Source organism: Geospiza fortis, unplaced genomic scaffold (genome assembly GCF_000277835.1).
Source record: "Geospiza fortis unplaced genomic scaffold, GeoFor_1.0 scaffold265, whole genome shotgun sequence".
Lineage (NCBI taxonomy): Eukaryota > Metazoa > Chordata > Aves > Passeriformes > Thraupidae > Geospiza > Geospiza fortis.
The window spans coordinates 224,681-237,499 of NW_005054393.1; the positions used below are offsets into that span (position 1 = coordinate 224,681).

General features: G+C 36.4%; 1 protein-coding gene across 1 annotated transcript in view; it reads right to left on the reverse strand.

Annotated features, from left to right (window-relative positions):
- Positions 1 to 12,819, reverse strand: part of VPS41 (VPS41 subunit of HOPS complex) — a 110,413-nt gene that overhangs the window by 75,457 nt on the left and 22,137 nt on the right. The window contains exon 3 of the mRNA XM_005425684.2: positions 11,604 to 11,681. Within this exon, the coding sequence (XP_005425741.1) occupies positions 11,604 to 11,681 (78 nt within the window). The remainder of the gene's footprint in view (positions 1 to 11,603; positions 11,682 to 12,819) is intronic.

Genomic DNA, 12,819 nt, shown 5'->3' on the forward strand with positions numbered 1-12,819 from the left:
CTGACCATCCATTTCTAAAAGAACTCCCTGTAGTTTCCCTCAGAGGGATGCGATACTGTGCATACACATACATATATATATACTGAAAGAGGAAAACCATCTAAGGGTCTTTTCTGCTACATGACTATCAGTCTGGATCTGCACAATGATTATGTAGCTGTTCTCCATACTAAGGCAAACTGCATGTACATAGTTGCATTGTAATAAAAAAACTGTCTCCTAAATGTGCCTACTTTTCATTTATTCATGTTTCATCTGCATGTCATTCACATAAACAAGCATGTAAAACTCCAACGTACAGCAGTATGATCAATCAACCCACGGTTGTATACTTGGTTGTATACGTGGTTAGCTTACTGGAGTATGGACTACCATTATTATGTTTGTATTACTTCCACCATGGTGGAGGTATCCAAGTGTAAAATATTGATTTACAAACAGAAACCACCTCAGTTATTGTCATAACTAAGCTAAGATCCTCACAAAACACAAACCTTGCTCTATGTAGGATGAGGAACTGGCTTTGAAAAGCACCCCAAATCCTCAGCAACAGTTAAGCACAACTCTATTATATGTTATGTCCCATCTCTTTTGACTTCAAAACACTCATACCCAGAGATCTCTTGTACTGAGGAACTGCCTTTAAAAAGAAACTGAACCTATGCACTTTTCTTGCCCCAAATGCTGTAGTGTTGCACTGACTCACATGTATTTCACATATTTCTACAATTTCATTGATACAACACAGGCAAAAGCATCTTGAAACCCAAATTCTGATGCTGTACCATGATTTACGCATAAAAAGACAGAAGTACACACATATCTTATGTATTTACACGTAGCTGAGGAACAAAGCACAATAACACAAAAGTCTAAATTGAAAATGCAGCTGTAGGAGTTAAAGAAAAAGAAGTTCACCACTGCCTGCAATGAAGTAGCATACTCTATGTTTACAACATCTGAAGTTTCATTTGCTGAAAATTTACTAATATCCACACCAAAGAGGTTTAGTTAAACAATATTAGCAACGAAATTCTGGTGGGAACTATTGCTCCATTGCATTTCCTATAACACTCTTGAATCTGTCATTCTCCAAATGAAAAATGGGAGATTATGTTGGTTAGAAGAGAAGGGAGAGGGGAAGGCTCAGGGGAGTGACAAGGTCTGGGGCACAGAACAATAACAACATTAACTTTTATCTTGTCTGCAGGAAGGCAGACCTTATCTACAAAAACCAAAGATCTCAAAAGCTTGTCTAAAACTAAGGGAATATGAGGACAAGAAGTCTCTCAAATGTAGTCTAAGACAGTGAGAAAGAACAAAAAGCCTACAGTGATTTCAATATTTTCCACATCAGTGAATCCCTTAACCTTGTTTGTCAACTACAGAGACTAAGAAAAAAAAATCCAAGGGGAAAAAAAATATTAACAAGGGATCTCCCTAAATCTCTCGTAGTTACTAGATAATCAGAATGCTTGTTTAGGATTGATGGAACTATCACCAAAACCAAATCTATACTGAAAGCTATCACTGAAATACTATCTATACTGAAATCTATACTTCCTAGCAGAATCGAACTGTTAGCTAATTCCTGGCGGATCCAAAGAAAAATCTCTTTTATATTAAAACAATGCTGTGTAAGGAGACATCCTCCTGGGAACTCTGTGCCAAAATAAGCAAACTACTCCCATTTCCTTCTCCCTCCAGATCCCCTTTGCCATCCTCTGTATAACTGTAGCGGCTCTTCAACAATTTCAAGTGCTAAGCCTTTCCCTACTTCTTTGTTGCTATCTGTGTATTAAAGCCATCTGAGAATATGAAGCAATATTCCCAATCACAGAGCCATGGAGAAGGCTGAAGTACAGGGGGAGGGCTGAGGAAAGTCTGCTGGTGATAGATGTATCTTTCTTGGAAAACCCAACACCCCCTGGGGAGAAAGACTATTCCAGGCAATGTAGAGGTTCACCTCACCAATATCTGTAACTGCTTTCTTTTCAGAATAGTTTGCCAAACACAATGAACTTGTGAGAATTCATCTTTAAATATAAACTTTCAAGAGAGGCTGCTGAATTATTAAAATGGGCTTTGAAGAACAGTCCCCAAAACATATCTAAAACTCTGAGGATGTAACTTAAGAGGCACTTTTACTGCCTGTTTCCAACAGAACATTATCACCGTCATTAATGTATTTAACAGAATTTTGTAGAATTTCATCCTTGAAGTGGAAAGTATGAGATTTTACTCCATCTCTTGATAAGCCACATTTCAGAAATGTGACTAATGAAAAAGGCCAAGCAGGACATCCAGTGAAAGCTCTTGTTAGGAGATATTTTCTTTTTAGAGATTAATTTATTGGTGCATCCACTAAACAACTTTTGAAGAAGCAAAGGGGCTGTTGACTATTCTGCTTAGGGCTTATGCACTGTTGTGCCAACATAATTTCCAGGAAGGTTTTCTGAACAGCCGTGATGCTCATCCCACTCTCTGACCTAACACAAGGTAGAAGACATCATCCCATGAAGCCTGGAAACACTGTTTCTCCACACATTCCACATAGGGCCATTATTTTCTTCATAGGTCTCTTTTTTTTTCTTTTTTCTTTCTGTAAACTCCTGCAATGGAAAACTTCAGTAAGTACTTTTCCCAATTATTTTGGCTTGTCAAGTACTATGCTACAGAAAATGATCCAAACCCAGTGGCTAGTGAAATCAGTGAAAATATCTCCACTTATGGAATCAGACAGATGGAGAAATATTATAAGGAAATTAATTCCCTTTTGTTGAAGATTGCATGCAAGATGTTTTCCATTACCATCTGTATGGCTGATTACCTTGTCAAGTGAGCAGTTTGCCTTATCTCTCTCTTTGAATGACCACATTCACACCTCCCTCGGGAGGGGACCTCTGCTGATAACAGGCTATTGAATATCAGTGCATGACTGATAAGAACTATAACATCCCATTGTGAGATGCTCCGCCCAGAGGGAGGAGCCAAGCATTGCTACCCCCGATAAACTCTGAGATTCTGAAACTCCAGGGCAGCTTTTCTCCACAGGATTCCCCAGAAGAACAGCAGCTGCCTCTTCCTCCTAGATCTTCAGAAGAAGACTACATCCTTCTCTACAGATTACCCTTGCTCCAACAGAACCACACCTGATACTTCAGAGGACTGCAGCCACATTTTCAATCAGACTACCACGAACACCCTGGCCGACAGGGTGTCAGGTTGGGTTCTGACTCTGTCAGTGTTGTTCTAGTAGACTGCATTGTTTATTTTATTTTTTTTCCTCCCTATTAAATAACTGTTATTTCCTACTCCCATATCTTTACCTGAGAGCCCCTTAATTTAAAATTATAGCAATTCAGAAATGTGAGGAGGGTTTACATTCTCCATTTCAGGGGAGGCTCCTGCCTTCCTTAAGAGACTCCTGTCTTTCCAAACCAAGACACCTTTCCTGGCTGAAAACAACATAAGTAGTTCTATTCCTGGCATAGTTAAATATTACACTGGGTTATCAATGCTCAAGCTCAGCCAACACCTACAGCCATAGTGTCATTTTCCATGTAAATTTTCAGTTACCAACACTGATACAGACTACCATAAGTCAGAGCTACATACAATAATAAACACATTTTCTGATTACTGAAAGCATTGTATTCTCTTTGGACACCAACTCTGGAACTTTCTTTATTTGCAGTTATAAACATCTGGCAAAGTCTCACAAGTCCACCAGAGATACTCAGTCAATATTGGATGTCTTGTCAGGATCCTAAAAACATATGCAAACCAAAAAGATGGAGGGAGATAGAGAGTACTCACACTGGTAGAAACTGTGTACTACGAAGTGCGCTGTAATTTTCTGTAAGCAGTATATCATATGCCATATCCTCATTCTGACAGTACGATAGGGAAGGCTAAAGATGAAGATTAATTGATCCTGTGCAAATTCCTCAATGCATTTACATACAAAGAGGCTCTATTTCAATACCAGTGAAGTGTACATTTGATTGTATATCATACTTTATTTAAAGTAGATAAAAAAAGCAAACACATTAATTCACTCCATCTTTACATTGCTGACATTTCAAAGCTCCTATTCATAAAACTGCCAGGACCTTCAACAACTAGACTTCAATTAGCAGCCAGTTTAGGATTACAGTGGTGAACCTTCCAACACCAAAATACCAATTTCTGATGTTTCTTATATCTTTATTTCTCTGTGTCAGAGGACACTGAGTGAAACTAACTTCTTCAACAGTGAAGACCATCACAGTGGAGATGGTCACTTGACAGTAGATACTTTTATCAGCAGCCATTTTGAGGGTATTAACACCAGACACTGGGCAAATCTGGACTGTACATGTTTAATATTCCATCACAAGTGCAATAAAGTACTATACACACTGGCATGTCTTTTAAAACAAGAAAGTCTCATCCTCCAGAAAGGAATCTGTATTAGAATTTTTAAGTTCATTATCAGTTATGTCTTCTCCATAGAAAAAACTACTTGGTTTTGCTTTCATGTTTTGCTCATCGTATTATGCCCCATGTTATGTCATTATCTATTTTTAACAGTGCTGTATTTTTATTGTTAATGGAAACAAAGGACTGTAGCCCTATCATTAATGTCAACTTGTATAAAAAACATTGTCCTCCAGAATTCAGTCTTTCTAACCAGGAAAACATTTTCTAATGTAAATAATATTTTATTAATGCCTGGACTCTTAATAATTCTGACAGGCAAACTACTATTATTCTATATATGCACATAAGTGCCTGCATTCCCTATGGACAAAAACACCATCCAGGTATAATACCCCATTTGAAAGGAAAACAGCCCTAGGAATCATCAGTACACTAGCTTCTTACAATCAAATCTCTCCAAATCCTCCCTGTGATTTTAATTGTTATTAGGTTTTAGAAAATGCACATCTGAGTTACCAGTCTTCTATGAAAACACTTAATTAGTGCTACCTGAAACTCGCTGTTTCATTGGTGCCAATAAAACTCCAGAGCAATGTGGCACAGTGGTCCACTTTCTAAATAGCCCTGAGATGTGATACACGTTCAAACAGCAAATATTACTACCTCTGGATGGTGAAAGAGTTAAAAGGAAAAAAAAACTGTTTTGATGATTTTGATGTATCTTAATAACTGTTGTATTGCATCTAGCAGCAAATAACATCACAAATAATTTTGCTCAAAACTGTCTGAAAGTGCCACATGTAAGTTTACTTTGCAGAATTACAGTAAGGTCCTCTGTTTGATCCTCCACAGAAATAAGAAGCAACAAGGTCTGGTGAAAAAAAGAAAACAAATTGGAAACGTTGCCCTTTCATTGATCAACAATGTTGTATTAAATACTACAGTAGTAATGTCCTTAATGTCCTTTATGTTTTGCATTCTCCCCTTTTAAAATGTCTTCACCGTAGATTATTCAATGCTTTTTTTTAAAAAAAAATATGCAGAATACGACAGCACCCTACCAAGTCAAAAGAAAGTGAACTATTTCCTATGTCTGGATGCTTGTGACAGAACAGTATGTAAACACAGTCCTTCACCTCATTAAAAGGTGACATAACAGGTTTCTACCGAAGTCAGTGACACTAAAGAGGGCTGCTAAGGTACCTTAAACATTTAGAGCTGGTCATGAAATGCAACTGACAAACAACAAGATACCCAGTCTGAGGTAAAGTGATTAATACTGGAGAACAAAAAAGGAGGCTTCTTCCAATGCTTAAGGAAAACAATATGCATTTGAAGGGTAATGAAGTTGTAGAAGGACTATTTGGTCTAAAGATGGGGCTGTAATTCTTCTCAAAAAAGGGACATGGGCAACCTAGTTGCTAGTCAAGAGTTCAAAAGAGAAGGCAGAAACAACTACTATTCCAAAATCAGCTACTAAAGTACATGAACTTCATACTTCAACTGAAATTAATGAGATTGACTGCATACATGTTACTGTTTGCTGCAGTACAAGCACACATCTGACTTGTGTAAGTTAACAACATTCAAGAAATAAATGACTGTACCATACAAGATTTTCTGTAGCTGAACCCATACCTCCGGCTAAAATTTTTACATTATTTTGCACTAAGCTACGGTTATTGAAAATACAATCCTGAAAGAATAATTGAATGAAACGGTGACACTTTCTCAGTTTTGAGCTACAAAAATTAATTATAAGTGATTCTAGAATTGTTTACAACTCCCACATTTCATCCATATTCCAAACAACATTTCTATTAGTAACAAATACCTTCCATATCCCTTTGATCTTTTTGGTTAACTAAAAATTTAAGCAATACTCCTTTCAAAGGAAAGTCAGACAAAATAGTACAAAGATGATGCGTAAAACATGTACAAGAGGTTGTTTTTTTCTTATTTCAGTTTTGTCAGACAAGAAATTTTTCTAGATCTATGGAATAATGATCATGACGCCAAAATTTCTGCCAGTCTATGCAAGATACCACAGGCACACCATGATTCCTGCCAAAGATGGTTCTGAATCTTCAAGAGCTCCACAGTTCCCACTGGAAACAGTTCATGTCACAAGCAACCTAATAAGCACAGTACCAGAATAAACATATAAAACATACTTTTTAACCCTTTATACAAAAAGGCCAGACTCAAAAGCCATCTGAATTTTTCTCACAACTACTGTAAAAACCTTTGGATTTCCAAATCCTTTGCAGTTAAAATGAAAAGACAGACAGAGAGAAGCAGAACTGATATTAAATTGGGTGTAGACACTCAAGACTTAAGACAAAAATCCCAAAAGATGACATTTGTATAAATTTTTTACATTTGAAAGAGCTAGCGGTGGCATAAAGCATTTAAGACATAACAATGCAACACCCATTTGGTTGGGAGGTCCCAGGGATGAGAAGGAAACCTGTCCTTTGCATAGACACTTGCTTCTATCAAAACCATAATTTTTATTTTGGTTTTTGGAACTCTCACTTAAAATAGAATACTTGGTTTTATAAGTAAAACAGGATTTCAGCTTCAAATCTAACAGGCACAGTAACACCATGCAAATCCTAACAGAAAGCTACCCAGATCTTTAAATTCTGCTGCTTCACTTCCTAAGTTTTCCTACATAGTCTGACACTAACAACTAAAATGATATCGTTAAAGATAAACAGGGACTTTTAAGTAGCTTGTCAAAGTAAGCGATATTTACATCATCTTAGTCTCAAACTCTCATGCAAAGTTCCATCCAAAGCAACTTCATTATACAATGAAAAGCTAAGTTACCTTCCCCATTGAAAGATGTTGCTTAATCTCCTACAGCAGTTAGCAGGTTTTGTACCATTGCTAGCAGCAGCACTTAGTGCTTAAGAATAGCTGTTTCTTTGTCAGAAATATTTTTTGTTGTTAACAATTAAACTCTTGCCAAGAGGCAACAAGTCAACTGAAACCTTGGTTTTCTTTGCAACCTGCTGAGTTATCAGCAAAACCAGTAGGCCACACACTGACCTTCAACCAAGGTCTTGCTCCAGAGATTGGTGAGTGCTGTAACTTCAATACACCCAAGGGCAATAATACCATCACAGAAGGAACTCCCTTTCAAGCCTTCATGGTAGCAGAGATGACGTAGTGTTTTTACATTACTATCACTCCAATAAAAAAATGATAATTAAAAAGCTAGTGCTACACAATGTGAGACAATCACAAAAATAACCACAAGGCAAGGAAAGAAATACATTGTAAAAAGACATGCTGTGAGGAGGTTTCTTTCTGAAACTCTAGCAGTCTTGAATAGCTCACAATAGCTGTTGCGGGCTAAAAGACTTCAATTTCTTTGTATTAAGAGAAGCTTTAAACCACTATTTACATAATTTTCTAGACTCATGCATCACTACTGAAACACGTTCAATACATTAAACATTTAAAACCGCGTTACTTATAAAATAGGCAATCTTCCCCTATCTAACAGACTATCACTGGCACCATCCAAGACTTCTTACCACTTTTGCTTTAAGCTTGATGTTTATGAGAAGACCGGAATGGGGACAGGTTTTCTTGCCCTCTGAAAGCTTTTTGATTTGTTACGTAACTAAACATGTTTGTACAGTTTTCTTCATATCTACAAATCCTTAATCCACAGGATATCAGTTCAGGCAATAATTATATGAATAAATTGTAGACAGTCTAAGAAGGAAAGAAAGATGGAGAGACATTTGGAATTAACGTGCTGTGAATCAGTCCTGCATCATCCTTTGTCAGTGGAATTAGTAGGCTTTTCTTCCCTCTTCTTGTTGCCTTTTAGTAATAATTTTCAGTGTATTTGACACATTTCATCTCACTCAATGCATTGAACCCTAATACAAGAGAATACCTGCCATTCAAAACTTGGCCATTCCGGAGATAATACAACACACTGGTGAATTTTCTCCCTCATTTTGCTGCAAATCCTCTGATATGAGTACCTTTTTACTTTTTACAATTTGGCTCAAATGCAGATGCATTATGGAAAAAAAAGGATTTATTATAAAAGCAAAAATTCTTATATCTTCAATTTCCAAGACCATTTATATTTTTTTAACATGGCTTCCTAAAATTAGGAAAGAAAAAGAGGAAATCAAGAGGACTAAGAGAGCAGTAATGGTATTTTCTAAGAATATTTAATATGCACTTGGCATTAAAATGAATTTTTAAAAAATGCTTTAAAAAACCCTCTTGCTTAATTCTGGTTTATTTTACATACTAACAGTGTTTGGATCTAGTAGCTTTTTAAGTTTCCCATGTATGGTTCGTTTTTGCTAATTACAGATTTAACAGATGTATAAAAAAATAGCTTTTTCACATCCCAGCTTTTCTTTAAAAAAAAACAAAACCAAAACAACCCGCTGAAAAATGGAGATAAAGACTCAGACTCAGATGAAGTACAGTTCCTTATGTAACTGTTTTCTTTCACACAAAGGGCACCACATTGCTATCCTTACTATTAATTTCTGCAATGTCACAAGACAGAAAACATCTACTGAAAAAATCTTTTCAAAAAGAAAAATAATAAAAGACACTCCCCAGGCACACTCTTTACTGCAAACAATTAAAATATTTCAGTGATAATACTGCTATTTTATTCAGAAAAAATTCTATACAATATTAATTTCCAATAATCAGTAACAACAGGTACTTCCCCTATTAACAACTTCAAGATAGAGCTGTATATGCCATTTCACCAATGAAAAAGGTTCTGAGAAGGAATTTGTTCTTTTTGGATCAGAGAAAAAGAACCAGAAAAAACACCATTAGTGAAAACAGTCTTCACCAGCACATTTACAATAAATGCTTTGTTCCTGCGTGACTTCAGGAAGTAATTCCCTTTTTTTTTTCCAGAAAGGGTTAGGTTTTATTTGGGATTTATATCACGGCAATACTTTAATGCAAATTCCCCAGGAGAGACAATAAAGAGGCATTAGAAGGAGAGAACGGAATGAAGACCCCCAGTGAATCTTTTGTAGTGATGCCTCTAGTCTGCAATTCAACATCTTCAGAAGTTCAGGTTGGAAGGAAAACATTTTGGCATACAGCAGCCAGTGCAGAAAAATAACCTGCCTATGGTTTCAGCAGCTGACATTATTAATTCAGAAAACTTCTCAGCTTAAGCAGCCACGTGCATCATAGAGCTGCTTTCTTCTCACATAGGCAGCCTGTTCTGTTCTACAACAGTTCGTAGTTCCTCAAGAAACTTTTCTTATAAATACAAGTGGTGCTAGAGAAAAATCATTCTTCTTCAAACTAGAAAAAAGAGGAAAAAAAGAAAAAAGAAGCACCATTTCCAACTAATCAATGATATAATCTATTGCAGCGGAGACATGTACATTACAAAAAGAGATATAAACATTAAGAGTAGAATCCAAGAAACACTTATTTTTCCTATTCTCCAGCTCAAAAAGCAGTTTGTACTCTAACAATAGTTTCAAAAGAAATCATTGTCATCTTTACAAGAGACACAGCACAAAAATCATGCTGAAGCCGCTAAGTTTGGAAAAGTAACATCTTTGAGCAGAAAGTAACTTTATAGTCCAACACCAACTTCATAAGAAACCACCCTCCCAGCAGGCGCTGGTAGGACTTTTTAGTAAAGAAAATCAAAGAAAAAACCAGCAAATTTGGGAAGGTGCGTATAAAGAGAATGCAGGGATTTTGTTTTATAGACTTTAGCAGGTAACAGGTCCCCTTGCTCCTTGCTCTACACCTAGGCAGTTCCCTAAGTCTTCACAGAAGGATGATTTCATCTCTCGGAACCAGCGTGAGAGAACATGCATTGGTGGTGGACAGAAGAAGATTGTTCTACAACTAAAATTTGTTCCATAGTGAATGGAACAAATACAAGCTTAGGACAGTTAATGCCAGACTCAATACAAAATCTGCACTTCATTTAAGGGAGTCTCTGACTCTGTCTTCTACTGCAGCAATGGAAGACAATAATTCAGGTATTTTTAATCTGACCTGCCTCAAATAGAGAAGTTTCTCCTACTTCCCAGAGAAATTCTATCAAGAAGCATGCATGTAATCAGAATTGCAAGGGAGACACCAAAAGCTTTTCCTCTTCTGAAATGCAATCAGCATTCTCAGCTGCAGGGCTGATGAACATACAAAATTAAAATAAATAGAAGCTCATAATTAGTTTGAATTTAATGAATCTCCAGTAAGGTCGCTGTCAATCTTACTAAAATTAAATCTAAAAATTCCTTCAAGAGGTGCACCTTAAGTTTATACTTAAGTTTATGCTCTACTCCCTTGCACAATTCATAATTAGATTTTTCAAAAATATAAACAAACGCTTGATCCCTTCCATGCAGCTGTGTCAGCTTTAGAATGTATATTCTCTTTGCAAACATGTCCACATCTTGTGATGGTTTCTATGGCTAGTGCTTATACTGCTATGAAAAAACAGTTCTTGGCTACTAACATTTTTGAAGACCTGAGGAGAAAAAAAATTCTAATTCTTTTCCTTCCACTCCCCAAGAAAGACAGGGAATTGGAAACTAATGAACTAATATCCACAATAAAAAGGAACATTTAATACTCTAGAACAGAGCTTTAAATTTAGCATTTTATTCATCTGATACCACAAAGCACAATAAGGAAAAAGGCTTCTTCTTTTCCTTCAATCAATACAATCCCTTAATAATTCAAACTTCAAAACATTTACATAAAATACTAGCATTATATATTTGTAATTGATAAACTGAGCCAGCAAGGTCATCACTTTTCAATTACTTGTGGCAACTAGATAAGGTGACAGTGCACAAACTAATAATTGACAGTAGTCAGCTAATGAACAGGTTCATGCCTTATGGAAGTAATGAGTTTCCGGGTTCCATTTTTAATAGACAGTTGCAATCATAAATATGTATTTCCTCTTCTGCTACATGAAGAAGTTTGCTATATATAAACTGAGATGTGCTCACCGCAAAGACATCCAGCATAACTTCTTTTTGCAAGGACCATCCATTGTTTTGTATGTTATGGAATGCATTAGTGTAGTTGCGCGTGTAACTGACTTACTGCAGCATGAGCGTTAACTGGTACATTGCAGCAGTTTTACATGCCTGTAAGTGGGTTCTGAATAATATCATACTTACAACATCAAACTTCTGTGTGATGTTCCCCTGGACATCAAGTAAATAAACTTTGCCATAATGTGTTCCCAGTGCCAAAAACTGTGAAAGAAAGAGATTGATCACATAAACACAAAGACACCACAAGAAATACTACAATGCTAAATGAACTCCAGGATTAGCAACACTGGGGAAAAGAAAAAAGCCCACCACTTTCTATAAAGAAAGGTTATTTTAACTGTACCCAAAGAATAAAGCAGGGCTTCAAGCCCATATTACTGTGATAGTACAAGTTAGCTGTCAGAATGAGTCATGAGGACCCTCATCCACTGACAACTAATGGTGGGTCTGCAGTCTGTATACACCAGCTGATGGACTGTGGCAGCAAATTAAAAATGCAGCATGAGAGCAAGAACCAACAGAGATCTGAAATAGTTCCTAGATCCTTTCTGCAGCTTTGTTTCAATCCTAATGTTTCCTTTGAGCTTTATCTTTAATTCTTCTTCATTATTAAAATTTAAAAAAAAGTGTTCAAACACAGCAAAAGGCCAACTGTAAGCCCCTGGTAAAATACAGTTGAATTATGGAAGGTCTATGACACTGCATTTAAGTACACAGATAACTCCTGGGATTGCTTTCCTTCACATTGTAACATTTCTAAATAGAATACTCCCAAGACAAATACACTTCCTTGGAAATCTCAGGAGTTTCATTCTAAAAAATAATAGCAAAATAAAGAAATCTTGACATAAATCCATACTATCACAAACTTATTTTGATACAAACAAGAAGGAAATTGATTCTGAGAGATCTGCTGTTAATTGAACCATGTGAACTACACCTAAATAGAAAAGATAGAATTTCAGTACTACTTGATTTATGACAGAGGTTTCTTTTATTTGCCCCCTCCCCCACCCTCCCACTTTCAGTATTACTGAAATAGTCTAGGCTACTCAATTCTCTGTATTTCACTGCATGTGAGCATGCTTCATTGCAACCTATAATGAAATGCTCAAATTTACAGGCGCTGCTAAGCGTGTCAGTCAGGCAGCACAATCTTTAAAAAATAACCTTACAGAAAGTCAAGGTTTAAAAGGATTTATCAAAATGGAATTGCTTAAAATGAAATTTCTGTTCAGGCACTTAAAATATGAAGCTATATTAAAAGGAGGCAAGAAAGGGAAAGAAGGGGCTCATTAGAAATTCATTCCCTGCAATGCCTTTCACTCCTGCAAGGTTG